This window comes from Urocitellus parryii, chromosome 2 (assembly GCF_045843805.1).
Source record: "Urocitellus parryii isolate mUroPar1 chromosome 2, mUroPar1.hap1, whole genome shotgun sequence".
Classification (NCBI taxonomy): domain Eukaryota; kingdom Metazoa; phylum Chordata; class Mammalia; order Rodentia; family Sciuridae; genus Urocitellus; species Urocitellus parryii.
This window is the reverse complement of record NC_135532.1, coordinates 17,693,071-17,708,153: the sequence shown is the minus strand read 5'-3', so window position 1 is coordinate 17,708,153 and position 15,083 is coordinate 17,693,071. Positions and strand designations below refer to the sequence as shown.

General features: G+C 32.0%; 1 protein-coding gene across 1 annotated transcript in view; it reads left to right on the top strand.

Annotated features, from left to right (window-relative positions):
• Gpc5 (glypican 5) overlaps nt 1-15,083 on the top strand; it is a 719,011-nt gene that overhangs the window by 613,251 nt on the left and 90,677 nt on the right. The window contains exon 7 of the mRNA XM_077795349.1: nt 6,886-7,045. Coding sequence (XP_077651475.1) covers nt 6,886-7,045 — 160 coding nt within the window. The remainder of the gene's footprint in view (nt 1-6,885; nt 7,046-15,083) is intronic.

Genomic DNA, 15,083 nt, shown 5'->3' with positions numbered 1-15,083 from the left:
TTATGTTTGGTGTTTTAAAGCACATTCATCTACTCTCGTGTCTGGTGATTATTTTAACGTGATGAGTGTTTCTTTCACAGCAAACGTGTGTATGAGCTATCTATAGCCAGATTTTATCACAAGTGTTTGAAAGGCTTTTGCAGCTACAGGGGATTGCCAGACAGTTAGTATAAAGCAAATTGAGTCTATTGAGAAATTAATTCAACAGCTGAAAGTACATTTGCCTTAGAGTCATCAGATATTCTGCCCACCAAACTCATCCTCCAAGATAGCATCCCTAATGAGCTTCCTAAACCAATTAAACATAAGCAGGAAGCATCAGTCATCAAAACTGACTATTTTCAGCTAATCAGCTGCCTGCACAAACTGCATGGCATTGAGGAACAGAAGAGCCCTCTGAAGGGTGGTCATTTTATTGTTGTTGTTGTTTTTCACTCTGTCCTCACTTTGTTGGTTTCTCAATTTTATGGATGCGTTGCTATGCACAGAACCCTGTCAACGAGCTTTATAGTGTATAAAGTGCTTTTCCATGCATTATCATTCAGTAGAATAAAATGAGTTTTAATAGGCTTAAGTGATTTGCCTAAGGCACACAATTAATGTGTGGCTGGGACTCAATCATGCCCTTTCCTCTGTTGTAATTGTTCTATAAATATGTATGTATTGATTGACTTTCTATGACAGGCCATAGGCTGAGATTGTGAAATGCCATCATTTTATGTTTGGTTGAGGCAGATTCAAATGACAGAGCCAAGGCAGAGTGGGATTGTAGATAGGGATTTTTATTCCCACATGGGTTTCCTCCTTTCACAGTATCAGATTCTACTGGTAATAATGGTAACAATGATCAAGTTAAGTAACTATCACTGATCACATACAATGTGCCAACACTTTACATAATATAACACAAATAATACTCATAAAACTTTCCAAAAAGACATTCTTATCACATTTTACAGATACAGACTATATAGGCCCAGAGACATAATGTCAAATTTATTGGGGATTTTAAGTTTTAAAAATTCTCATATTGTATGACTGTATGGAACATCTATCTATTCATATACGTGGTTAAAATTAGGAGATTTGTTATAGTATATCGCATGAATGTGTGGTCATTAATTGAGAAATTTTCATGTGTTGCTCATAGATTTCGGTTTCATTATCATTCTGAACTCATTTTATTTCTTTGTGTTCCTTTAAATGTGTATACAGGGAAATCCTTTTGCTTTACTAAATATCAGTTGGGGAGTCTCCTCCATGATAGAAATATGCTTATTTCTCAAGATTAGTTGAGAATAGCATGTCAAATTGTGCTTGTGTCTGAGGGTGGAACCAAGGGAGCAGAGGGTAGCTATGTGTCTGGAGTGGGAGGGGAATGAAGATAACAGATTCCTTCTGTAGGAATAAGGCAGGAGTTCATTACCTGGTGATCCAAATCATAAAGCTAAACTTTCCTCCCTACTCTAGAGACAGACCTTTTGCATTAATCAACCTTTAACAATATGTCCATATTTATTATGAAACAGTTCTATATGTTTATTTTAAATGATCCCTTTCCTTTATAGTTTATAATAATTAGATGCAAACACAAATATATTTAATATATCTTGGCATGATTCATGATTCTTCAATGACAATTTTTTTGTTGTTGTTTAAACAATTTCTTAGAAGTCTCCAGGTACTCAGGAATAAGATTGTTTTAAATTATTCTTATTAAGATTATAAAGAAACATAATTAGTAATAGCACAAAATTAAGCCTTCAAGCTATTTCTTCTTTTTTTCCTGCTTTTCAGATTATATAATTCATTTTAATTTTATCTTGTTGCATATTCGTAAATATCATCTTTGAAATAAAGTATACATTGAGCATTTTTTAAAAACAAAAAATACTGTATTCTCTTTTGATATAGATGTTTAGCTTCCAAAATATCTGTTACACAGTACATGCTCAAAAAAAAGTCAATGAATTAATATGTGAATCAATCAATCTGGCAGTCAAAAAGTACGAATTCAAAGTTATTCCAGAATATTATAGCCTTGAATGTCTTCAGCAAAGTGAAAGCTCTTTAATAAATTAGCTATACAGACATTAAAGACAGGGTTAGCTTAATTATTTTTAAACTTTAAATCAATCAATCAATATATGCACATTTAACATTTATCTTGTAATAAGCACTCTCTTCATAATGGGGAGTGGTATAGAGAAATCTAAACCCTGGTCTAATCTCTGAGAAACTTACCATTAATCAAGAAGGGTGATATATGCTCAAGAAAACTGATTAAGTGCCAACAAACGGCATAGAATTTAAAAGATCACAGATATACATATGGAATAGAAAACGATATATTTGAGTTTGAACTTGAATGTTGGATATAATATGATGAGTTGAAAGGAAAGTGTGTATTCTTTGTGTGGCAAAACAGGAGTTGAAAGTGAGGGGACAATAAAACAAGCATGAACAAAATTATAAAGTCACATGATTTCTGTGAGAATGATTGACTGCTCTGTAACCAAATTTGGGTGCTGAGGAGCTGTGTTCAAATACAATTTTTTAAAAAGAGAAGCAATATAACAATGGCACCTTGACTGCTAAGTCACCTTTGGACATGTTTTCTGGAACTCATTTCTAAAGTATACCAGCATGTGCTAAGTGAGGGGAGATGGGAAATTTGCTTATGTAAATTTGGGAAATGTGAGGTAAATCCTAATTAGACAAGTTTGCTTCCTGTGATATTTCTACTGAGCTTTCAGAACTAAAAAGGGGAAATCATGTTCATTTCCCAAACATTTTACCACTGTTCTTTTTACCCATTTGTTCCCTCTTCTAGGTACATGTTATAAGTGCTTTTTGACAGTAGAGTGTCTCAAAGAGCATTAAGAATCAGAAATGACATGGTAAAAGTATTGATTTGGGGAAAATAAAAATATATGGTGGTGTTGGGTAAGAGAGACTAATGACCCCAGCAGTATGGGATATCAGAAGGTATGTTTTAAATGCCAAGTGAATGGTGAAGATTAATAATTTTGCTGGAATATAGAAAGTGGGAGAGTTCATCTTTACTTCTAACCACAGCTTAGAGGTGAAGTAAGCGGTACATGGAATATGAGTTAACACCAGATGGTAATGTATATACAGGTGGAGGCACAGTCTGTTAATCTGTTAGGATGAGCTCCCTGAAAGAGACTAAAATTAGAGGATTTATACTCTTCACTGAAACACATTTATTAAAAATCCTTATTTATTTATTTATTTTGAAGTAATTGGGGAGAAAGGTGAACAAAAGAAGAAATTTGGATAGTATAGTCTAAGAGAAAGAGAGAGAGAGAGAGAGAGAGAGAGAGAGAGAGAGAGAGAGAGAGAATATGAGCAAAGTTCTTATTGTGAAAAGCCCATTGTTTTGTTTTGTTTTGTTTTGTTTTTTTGGACTGGAAATTCACTAATATTTTTGTAAACTTTAAAAATTTTGAGAATGAAAACGAACATTTGCTGACAGGTAGTAACTGAGAATTGAGAAAACGAATGAGAAGGGGTAACTATTGACCCTATCAGAGGGAGAGGGGCTTATTGGAGACCTGGAGTCATGGATCAAATGGGAACCTGGATATATTTGGATCAGTTGATCACAGGAAGTGGCAATTATACCCCTTATTCAGAGACATGAAAATCAGTGAGAAGGATTATGAAAAGGCAGAGAAAATGAAAACTGATGCAAAGGTGAAATCTGATAGCATGTTTCCAAGGGTACCATCTTATTGATAAGGTGGTGTCTTATGGAAATTTTCAACTCTTGTTCTGAAAAATGTGGTAAAGAATCAGAAGATATCAGACAAAATTTCCAAGAAGTAAGTGTGGCGCAATCAGGGATTGGAGAGTATATTATTTTCTTCTTGCTACATAGCAAATGACCACATATTTAGAAGCTCAAGACAACTTCCATTTTTTAGCCCATAGCTTTATTGATCAGAAGTTTGAGTTGGCTCATTGCTCAGGACTTAACAAGGCCAAAATCAAATTTTCAGCCACAATTTGGAGGTTCTGAAAGGAAATCCACTTCTAGGCTTAAGTAGGCAGTAGAGAGAACACAGTTATAGGGCTGAGAGCCTCATTTTCTTGCTGTTGGCATGGCAGATCACTCCACTTTCAGCTGCTAAAAGACACTAGAAGTCCAATTCCTTGCCACAGGAACTTTAATAGGCTCTCACAGTATCCCAACATATACCTCCACAACAAACAGTTTTCTTGGATTCAGTGTCCCTGACCTTCCATGCTTCAAATGTTTTTTGACTCTGGTGATAGCCAGAGAAATCTTTCCCTTTTAAAGAACGTATGTGATTATATGAATCCATGCCAGAGAAATCTTATTTATGGTACAAGACCAACTGATTACTGACATTAATAACATTTGAAACATTTCTTTGGATATGAAAGGTAGTAGGTATGAAAGTGACATCATATGTTCAGTCCCAAGGATAGAGTAGGAGGTCTTGGTGTCAGTTTTACAATTGTGCTCAGTACAGATAATTTGAGTTGAAATATAGTTTTATACAATCCTATATCTTAAAAGTTTGAGGTGCTTAAGTATTTGCTACAATTTCACTCTAGAGAAACGTAGATAACATAATAAATGCTTTTTTAAAAAGTTCCCTATTATTTTGTATCAGTCAATACAAATAAGTGAATAATTCTCTGACAATGAATATATTTCAAATGAGTCTTATTTCCTAATGTAGTAACTTTTGTTTTATATGGACAGTTTTTCAGCTTGAATTTTTTAGTTCAAATTCTTTGGGTTGTGGCCTTGTGACTTATACATTGTTTATATTGTTAAGGAGATTTCATCAGGATTCTGGTAAAGATCCCAGTAAAAATAGTAGCAGAAATCTTAGGGAAATATGGTTGATATGGAAAATGTTAGAAAAAGATGTCAGGGTCAGAAAGGAAGCAGGACCTACCAGAGAAGTTGTCTTTTGTTATACTTGTCAGATAATACTTTAAAAAATATAATGTGAGTTGTGTAATTGAATTCTTTATCAAATAATTCTTTCAAGTAATGTGTTCTGGGTGTTCAAATAATATTGTAATAGAATATATGATAAAGTAGATAATAATAATCAACATGTATTATTTTTAATGTGCTGACACTCTAAGTATTTGCAAAGTGCTTTACATAATTTTTTCTCACACTGTGAATGTGGCATACATAAATTCATGTCCGTACTTTAGATGTAAGTAAAGTGAGTTTTTAATTAAGTTATCCCAATCCAATGTGTCTTGGTTAGTGTATGTCAGAATCAGGATTCATATCTAAGTAGGTTGGACCTCAGAGTCCAATCCCTTTGTGAAGATACTAAATGCATGATGAATGGCATGATAAATGGTATAAAATAAAACCTTTGTACTTACAATTCTTTTTCATATTTTAATTTTTTTATGGTTTGTTGCATTTTTATATTTCCCCATTGCCATGGACCTGCCCTTCTTTTCTAGGAAATAGAATACATACACATCAGCACATTAAACATAGTAAAGAAGGTTTCTTAAATGTAATTTACTAAATTCATTTGATGTTGAAAGAAGCCTTCTTTTAAATTTAACACATATTATATAATTTTTGAAAAATTTTGGTAAAAAGTAAGAATTTTAACCAGTTATTTTGCATACCTTTAGAAAAACTAAATCTTAAAAACTGTAATAATTTAGAATTCATGACTTTTTTAATTTTGAAGTTTATAATTGTCAAAGTCCAGTTGATTAATATAAGTATTCTTTAAATGTTAAACATTTTCATCTTAGACATGCTGAAGCTATTTCACTATTCTTCAACATGAAAGATTTAATGTGGGTTGTGTAATTAGTATTTGCAAATTGATACTGTTTTTTTTGAAAATCACAGAAGTCACAATCCTAAATCTTTCATAAAGTACTATGAGAATCTAAATGGCCATTAAGTGGGCAGCAGAGGTACATATCATTCATAATATAGCACTTCCCTCTTGGGCTTATACTGGTTTATGTGTTCCCCTAAACTACATTAGAGTAGAAAATGTCACATATTGGATTATTTTACTCAGTTTTAGCTTTAAGTGAAACATTCTATTATTTATAACATCACCTTTGTGAAAAGGAGTTCAGACACACTTCCAATATTATTTAAAAATATTACCAACACTCCTATGCTGCAGGGGAGAATGGCTATTCTATCTATTTTACTTATAAAGGTAAATGAAATCCATAAGAACTAAGAACTGAGAAGTTAGCTAAACTTCTTAAATACCTTGTAGAAATTGAAAACACTACCTGAATCTTTTGCCCCAAATTAATTTCTGGGCCATAGACATTGGGCCTTATTTTTTTTTATGTGAGAAAGTTTAAATAGAGATACTAATGTTTGTGTTCAAAATTTTGGATTCTTTAGATGAAATTATTTTCTAGAAAGATAGTACTCTAACATTCGAGAAATTTTGGATAGTACAAAACTGTACACTATTACAGGTGAACACACTACAAGGGTGGTTGTGTCCTTTTGCAGTTTGCTTTACCAAGCTTAAGCATTATTTTTTAAACAGTAAAAGATCCTCTGACCAAACTACCCATAAGAAAAAAAAAACAAAAAACTAGTTTTATTTATTTCCTAAAGCATTATCCAAAGACTTATCACAAAGTTAGTAGGCAGAGTATAGCTCTTTATGAATATAAGTTTTTGCCCATTATTATGAATTCAGTTGTTTTAATATTTTGAAGATTTGACTTAGTAAGGTATCTACACCAAAATGGTGGATCCCTATAAGAATGATTGTTATTTCTACCTAAGTTTAAGAATTGTGTTCTTAGAAGTTTTGAATTTGCTAATAATAAATATTTTTTGGTGTCTGCATTTAGTTGTTACAGGGTAGGTCACCCAAACCCAACAAGTGGGAGCTTATTCAGCTGGGCAGTGGTGGTGGCATGGTGGAGCAAGTCAGTGGAGACTGTGATGATGAGGATGGTTGCGGAGGATCGGGGAGTGGAGAAGTGAAGAGGACACTGAAAATCACCAACTGTAAGTGGATGATTACAGTACTGCTTTTAAAGAATTGGTTCTTGGGGCTGGAGATGTGGCTCAGCGGTAGCGCGCTCGCCTGGCATGCGTGCGGCCCGGGTTCGATCCTCAGCACCACATACCAACAAAGATGTTGAGATGTTGTATCCGCCGAGAACTAAAAAATAAATATTAAAAATTCTCTCTCTCTCTCTCTCCTCTCTCACTCTCTCTTTAAAAAAAAAAAAGAATTGGTTCTAAAATATAATTAAGAACATTCATTATGATGATCATAAAAAATATATATATATAATATGTATATATATAATTTGCATATAATAATAAAAATGGCAAGTAATTCAGAAGCAGACAACAATAATTATAAATGAAAATGAGCTTTATTTGTAGTTATTTAGGACATATATTCTTGGGGATTTTGTGTTTTTAACTAATGGATTCAAATGGAAATTATATTTATCCATATAAAACAATGAGTGATCATTAGTTCTGAGAATTAAAAGTTTTAAAGTGGAATAGCTCTTAGACCATAATGGATATTAAATGTATATTGATAAGTAATGTGAAACCAGCATTGGTAAGTGCTGTACAATAATCAAATTTTGCATTTTTAAAGTGTTATTATGCTCGTATGTACAGGTTTTTTCCTCTATTAGGTTTCCATTATAAAAAAAATACAAATAAATTGGTAAACATATGGTTAGTTCTATTTAAAAACAACTTGGATTTAACTCTTTTGCACTTTTCCAAAAATCTCACCAAGTGAGATCACTTTGTTTAATTCCATGAATTTAAAGCCATTTCTGGTATCGCTAGACAGGTCACTACCACAGAAAAATATAACTCTCGAGTAACAAAAAGGAAAATAAGAAAGGAAAAGAAAAACAACCAAATGGATTTCTCTTTCTGGTCTTCACATAAAAGAAGAGGAATATAGGCTCTATGCCTTCCATTGTTATGTGCCTACAAAAGCTCTTATGAACAAGACAACCAGAGTGACCACCTGAGAAATATATGTCAAGGTACCCAAAGCACCTGGCTTTCAACCATTCATTTAGCTCTGATTCTACCAAATATGAAGCTAAATCCATCTGATGGGCACATACTGCCCCACTTGGAGGTTGGCACAGTACCCTCCAAATCACACAGAGGTGCTTTGCACCTGTTTAGACATGTTCTATAGTGAAAGAAAACTTGGTTCACTTTTCAGTTCTATTGTAGGGAATTAAGAACACTACAAATGCTTCAAGCATCCATTCTTCATTCTTCTACAAGGTAGTTTTATAAGCCAAATATATTGGTTAAAGAAATGGAAACCAAATAGAGATGTAAAATTAAAATACAATTAATGTAAAGGTATTTTATTTGACATAATAGTTTTATTTACCATACAATGTAAATAAATAGGAGTTAGTGTACTTGAGCAAGATTTGAACAAAAGACCATGAAGTGCTTACTGCAAATCAAGTATCTATATTTATATGTAGAGATAAGGATATGTCTTCTTGTAATCGGTGTTAACACAATTCGTCACAGTCTTTATATTTTTTAAGGAAAACAAATGGTTTGCTCTAGGAAAAAATCATTTTTGCTTAAAGTTAATATGTTCTCCACTGTATTTAGGAATTTTGACACTTATCTATTAGGGTTATATTTAACTCAATAATATTTTATTCTCATCTTTCTAGAATATTTACATACATTATAATTTTATTGTTATTTAAATGCTAGCAGGACTTTACAACATCAAAATTATTACAAGAAAAAGAGTACAGGTTTAAATTTCATCTATAATTGTGTGTGTGTGTGTGTGTGTGTGTGTGTGCGCGCGCGCGCGCGCATGCACACTTGTGTGGAGTTTGTATCTGTATGGGGTTTTTCACTTTCTGAAGTTACTTATAAGCTCAAGGACTTGTTATAAATAACTTTTTTTGGTTTGTTTCATAAGAGAAAAAGAGTGAAGGATATTCAGCTAACGTTTTCTCAGGAAACTATACTTGTCAAGATGGCAAGAATTTTTTTTTTTAACTTCCAAAATCCTGGTTTCAATTACTGTTGAAATGGACAGGTATGGTAAAGCAACTACCCATCAGAATTGGGGAGATTAAGATACAGATGATTTTCAGCAACTCCAGGCAAACATCCTTTCAAAATCCACATCTGCTTACTCTAAGTGGGTTACCCATTATGTTTCTAAGAGCTTATAACTGTTGCTTTTCAATTTTTAATAAGTGGCTAGGAAACTACTGTAGATAGCATGCTGAAATAAAGAAGGATAAGAAAGCTACCAAAGTGTAGGTCCCATTTCTATTTTTATAAAAGACTGTAATATTTTTCCTGTTTGGGCTAGTAGGATACATTGGTAAAGCAAGTAAAGATGTCATTTCAGATGTTCTTAATATCTTACAGACATTGTACTCCATAAAGTTTACTAAGTGTTATATGGATTAAGAAGTTAGAATGTGCCATTATTTCTTCCTTATACTTATGTTTATTTTTTATAAAATGTAATATAAATATAAGTTCATTTGTTACCTCAAAAAGTCTTATTAGGAACAACATCTGATTAGGAATTAAAAGAAACAAAAGACTGATATGAAATTATGACTTACCTATCAGGGTTATATTCAATTCCATGATCTTTTATTTTCATCATATATAGAATATTTACATGCACTATAATTTCATTGTCAGACTTTATATATCTGATTGGGAATTAAGTCTGATTTTATATAAATATATATATACATATACATATATACACACAAATAGATATACATGTACATATAGTTATATATATTATTTTAATATATTTAATTTTTTAGTTATAGGTGGACACAATATCTTTATTTTATTTTATGTGGTGCTAAGGATTGAACCCAGTGCTTCATGCAGGCTAGGTGAACACTGTAACTCTGAGCCACAGCCCAACCCCAGTTTTTAAAGGAATAATACTACTATTGTGTCCTATAATTTCAATGACTCTGCTCCACTTAAGCTAATATACAAATTGATAAATATTTTCCTAATTACTCTTGAACTGATTTTTTGTTTTTGTTTCTGTTCATGTTTTTTTTTTTTTTTTCATGCAACACAGGGGTCTATAAACTCAGTATAGTATTTATTTTGGCAAAGTTTTACCACTAAAATATTTATGCATCTTTTAGGTGTCATTTTATTTTCATTAATTATTTAACATTTTTTTGAAAATGTAAAAATTATCTCCACTTGTAATCCTACCTGTAGGCTATTATAAAGTATGAATTAATATGTTTCTTATAGAAGTAAGCCACCTATACTATGTAGTTTTCATTGTTAGGAAATGTAAAAATATTTTCCCATTTCAGTAAAGTGGCTATACATCTCAGTATTTAGGAAATATTTTCTATGTTTTATAATATTTAATTTGCTCTTTGCATAGATATGGATCTTTCATTAATACCCTGAAATTTCAGGATTGGCATGACTCTGAACCTTCACTTTGCTCCCTGGCCAACATACCTGATATCTGCCACTGTAGCTACTTCATGTAGGTTGTAAACACCAATAGAAAAAATAAGTTCTCTTCTTTTAGGAATGCAGAACAAACCAAATATCATTAAAATCAATACCTCTTTAACAGTGTAACTACTATTCTAATGCCTCTAAATCCTGATAACTTCAAATGTGAAAAAAATCAAACCAGAGTGCTGCTAAAGATAGAATATAGTTAAACTATACCACATATGATTTTGAACATCTGTGGTAGCATTTCTAACAATTCTTATGTGATATTATGATTTAAATTGTAATACCTTTGCTGTAAAACCATATATCACCCATAAGTAATATTTTTTTGCAAATTTATTTTAATAAGGTGGTTCATAGAAATAATCTCAGGTGAAATGAGGTCATAAGTTCATTCAGATGCCAGATGATAAATAAGCTTATTTTAAGTCTTCAAATTATTTTACATAACTAATCTCTATCTGTATATTCATCATTATTTTTTTACAATTTTGTTTAAACTTTATTATTTATTTATTTATTTATTATTTGTATGTGGTTAGAGAATCGAACCCAAGGCCTTGCACGTGCAAGGTGAGCGCTCTACCACTGAACCACAACCCCAGCCCCTTCATCATTATTTTTATATGATATTGTATGTAGTGTAATTTAGCAGTTTTTAAAAAAGTTTTACTTCCACTTAAAGTCCTATAAATGACATCAAAGTTTGCTCAGTGTGTGCCATTGATGTTTTTCCTTGTGGTGGCATCAGAGTCCCTGCAGGGCAGTCATAATATGAGTTCACATAGAAAAGAGCATTCAGAGAACCAGAGCAGCATTCTGAGCCCTTGGCCCTGTGCAGTGGTCTCCTACCTATCCATCCAAGATCTTTCCTTAGAAGGACTGTGAATCTTCATGCTCTCTTCTTATGTCCTATGCTGAGGTTTTCCTCCTATTCCTCATCATCCCAAACACTAAATATTTGAACAACCTAGAATTCAGTTCTCAGCCTTTTTATTAGCTTGCTTTACAATTGTCCCTTGTTCACAGACTTCTTACTCAGTCATAATAACAATAATAATAAGATTCCCTGCCACTCATAGTACTATCCAGTTCATAAGCATTTACCAAGGTGACATTTCAGGAAGTAGAATTACTGAGCCAAAGTATTCAACTTAAATAAGATTAATTTAGAAATAGTAGGATAATACATTGGAATATTAAATTGCTAAATCTTGAAATAATTCTTGGTGGATATTCTATAATGTAAAATAAGTTGGGCTATTATTTATATTGTGCTCTGCATTCTCACTTAGCAACCTCATATTAGCCTTTAGCAAATGAGTCTATATCCTGGTACTAAGAATGAACTTGGTAGAAAATATTGTATTCAATATCTTTTCCATGTGCACAGTAAAGTAAAAATAACCCTTTGTTGACTATTAAAGAATAAAGGATGCTGATTTATTTGTAATGCAGGATTATAGAGTGAGTGAAAAAATCTCAGGTTTCTTACACTTATTTTACCAAAAATCACCTTTTCCTCAAAATCTCAGCTAGGCATGTAGATTTGGGAGAGCTAAAAAATACGACTTTATTTTCCTTTCCAGAAATACTAAACTATACATTTGTATACATTGAGCTTATTATGTGTTTACTTTATCCATCCATACAAACATAAATCATACTTATAGGGTTATTTAGATTAAAATTTTTGTGGCATATTGAAAATAATCTTGAATAATGGCTGTGCACATTGGTCTACATTTTACAAGTGTCTCATACTGAAGGAACAGATAGAACTCTGAATGTTAAAAACCACAGAAATATTCACAAAGACATACTTCTTGATCTTGATCTTGTTCAATGTTCAAAATTGTAAATACTTTGATTTTTACTAACTAGGGAAACTTCTGTGATACTGATGAAAATTATACCAAAGAAAAATGAAATGTATATCTAAGATAAATTGCATTTTAATTAATATGTGATCACTATGAATTTAATATTCTGATTATACATTTCCATTTTGATTTATAAATAATTGACACTTGTCTTAGCTGTTTGCTATTTTTTTAAACATGATTGTGTGTAATGGAATATGGGTATCTAATGAATCACGTAAAAATCATCTTTAATTCTCTTGAAAAGTTATATATTGCATTCACAGATTTAAGAAATAGAATTGAAATAAAGGCATTTGTCCTTGAATGCCTTAGTGATGATTTTCATTGCATTGACTTATACTGATGTCGAATCACTGAGGTGAAAAGGGAAAACTTATTAATTAAAATTTAAAGAAGCCTCCTACCTTGCATCCCAGATCAACTAGCAATTCTGCAGTGTCTCATAACTAAATCTGTATCACACCAGAGGACATAAAATAATGTTATCATCTTTTTTGAACAGCATAGTGCTATGTTGATATGACCAACAAAAGAAATAAAAAATTAAAATCCCAAGAAAATATCAGATACATTTTATCATGATATGACTGTCATGATAGCTGTCAACAAAAATCATAAACAAACCCATATATCATTCCATTGAAAATAAATAGTACAGATATTGAAATTGTAATACTCTCTCTTAGGATTAATTAATAAAGTATACCATCTAGGAAAATTTTAGTATACCTTCAGCTCTTCAACAACTTCTTTATCTCTATGTAGAAAGAGTGATTTTCATATAGATTTTCATATAGTGATTTTCATATAGCTCTGGTCCCAGAGCTTCTCAAAACTTATATATACAAGTTACTTGGATGTCCCATTACAAAGTAAAGCAGGAGGATGGAGTTAGGATACTTCTTATGATCAGATGATGCTATTGCTTGTAGTCCAAGGAATGCATTATAAGGAGCAAAAATTTATATCTTTGTATACTACAGTTCTTCTCTATTCATATCTCCAAAATAAGTCTCTAGTAAAAAAAAATAAACTTTTAAAGATTCTAGCTATAATTTTACATTATTATTGCAAAAGAGCGTCATATGAATGAGAACATTAGGAAACAGTACAATTGAGCCAATAATGGTGGCTTGTCCTATATGAATTTTGAAGTCCACCTCAGTTTTATTTTTGAGCCGTACGTTTACTTCCTAACACTGAAAGAGAGCTATTTTCATCTTTCCTTGGGATAGGAAGTCCTCAGGTTACCCTTGCTTCCATTTTGAATCAGTACCTCTGGTTTCTCAACAGAAATGCTTCCCATTTATCACCTCCTCCAGGTTGTGATGAACACTGAAGAAATAACTTTCACAATCCCCTATATTACATTAAATGCCAGCAGAGATAAATCAAAAGTTTTATGTGTACTCAAGGAAAGGAGAGCGACTATCCAAATGGGGAAGTCATAAAATACTTTGTGAAGGAGACAGACAAAGGGCAATCTGGGAACAGACAAACAGATTGTGACTGCAATATTTATGAGGAAGTGGCACATGAGAGGGTGGACTTATGATTTGATTTCAGGAACTGATGATAGGAAAGGAGAAGGCATCCTGGGAAAAGCAAGTATCATTATTATCTCAGGATTCTTCTAGTGCCTTCCTTAGGAAGGTCTTGTGGAAAAACGCTGCATAAGTCCTTTCAAGGTGAGAGGGTGCATGCCCTTTATATTTGAAAGTCAATTTTGGTGGCACAAGATGTTGGTTTTCATTTTCTTTCCTTGCATTTGTAAGTGAGGTTTCTCTGCTTTGGCATTACTTCTAGGTTGCCATATATTTTTAAATGAATTTCTATTATATTTTTTTTAATTTGGGGGATCTCTAACTTCTTTTCTGAGTTTTTCTAATTCTGATTTATGTTGTTATTTGTTGTTGTATTCTTCACGTAATTTTAGCTCACTTTGAAATTGTATGTTTTTGAATATACTTTTCTGGTGCTTTTCATTGTTTGTAGAATTATCACAGAATATGCTGCTTCCTTGTGATTACTTCTTGTGGTATTTGATCTTGATGATTTTCTGCTCTTTATTTTTGTGTTAATTTAAATTTTCCATTTTTATTATTTGTTTTAATTAGTTATACATGACAGTAGAATGCACTTATATACTTTGATGTATTATACATAGATGGGATATAATTTCTCCTTTTTTTTGAGTATACATATAGTAGAGTCACATTGGTCAGTCACATACATACATATAGTAATAATGTCTGTTTCATTCTACTATTAAGATTTGACTCATAGATTTTCTAAAGTTCTGATATTTTCAATGAATATTAAAATAAAATGTAATGATTCGATTTTTGAGATGACCTGTCTCTCATCCCTACATTTATCCATATCTTCTCTTTCTAGCTCTTTGCTCTCCTTGTCCCATTGTTCTTAATTATATATTTTTTTTTATTTTTTTTTATTGGTCGTTCATAACATTACATAGTTCTTAATACATCATATTACATGGTTTGATTCAAGTGGATTATGAACTCCCGCTTTTACCCCGTATACAAATTGCTGTATCACATCAGTTACCCTTCCATTGATTGACATATTGCCTTTCTAGTGTCTGATGTATTCTGCTGTCTGTCCTATTGTCTACTATCCCCCCT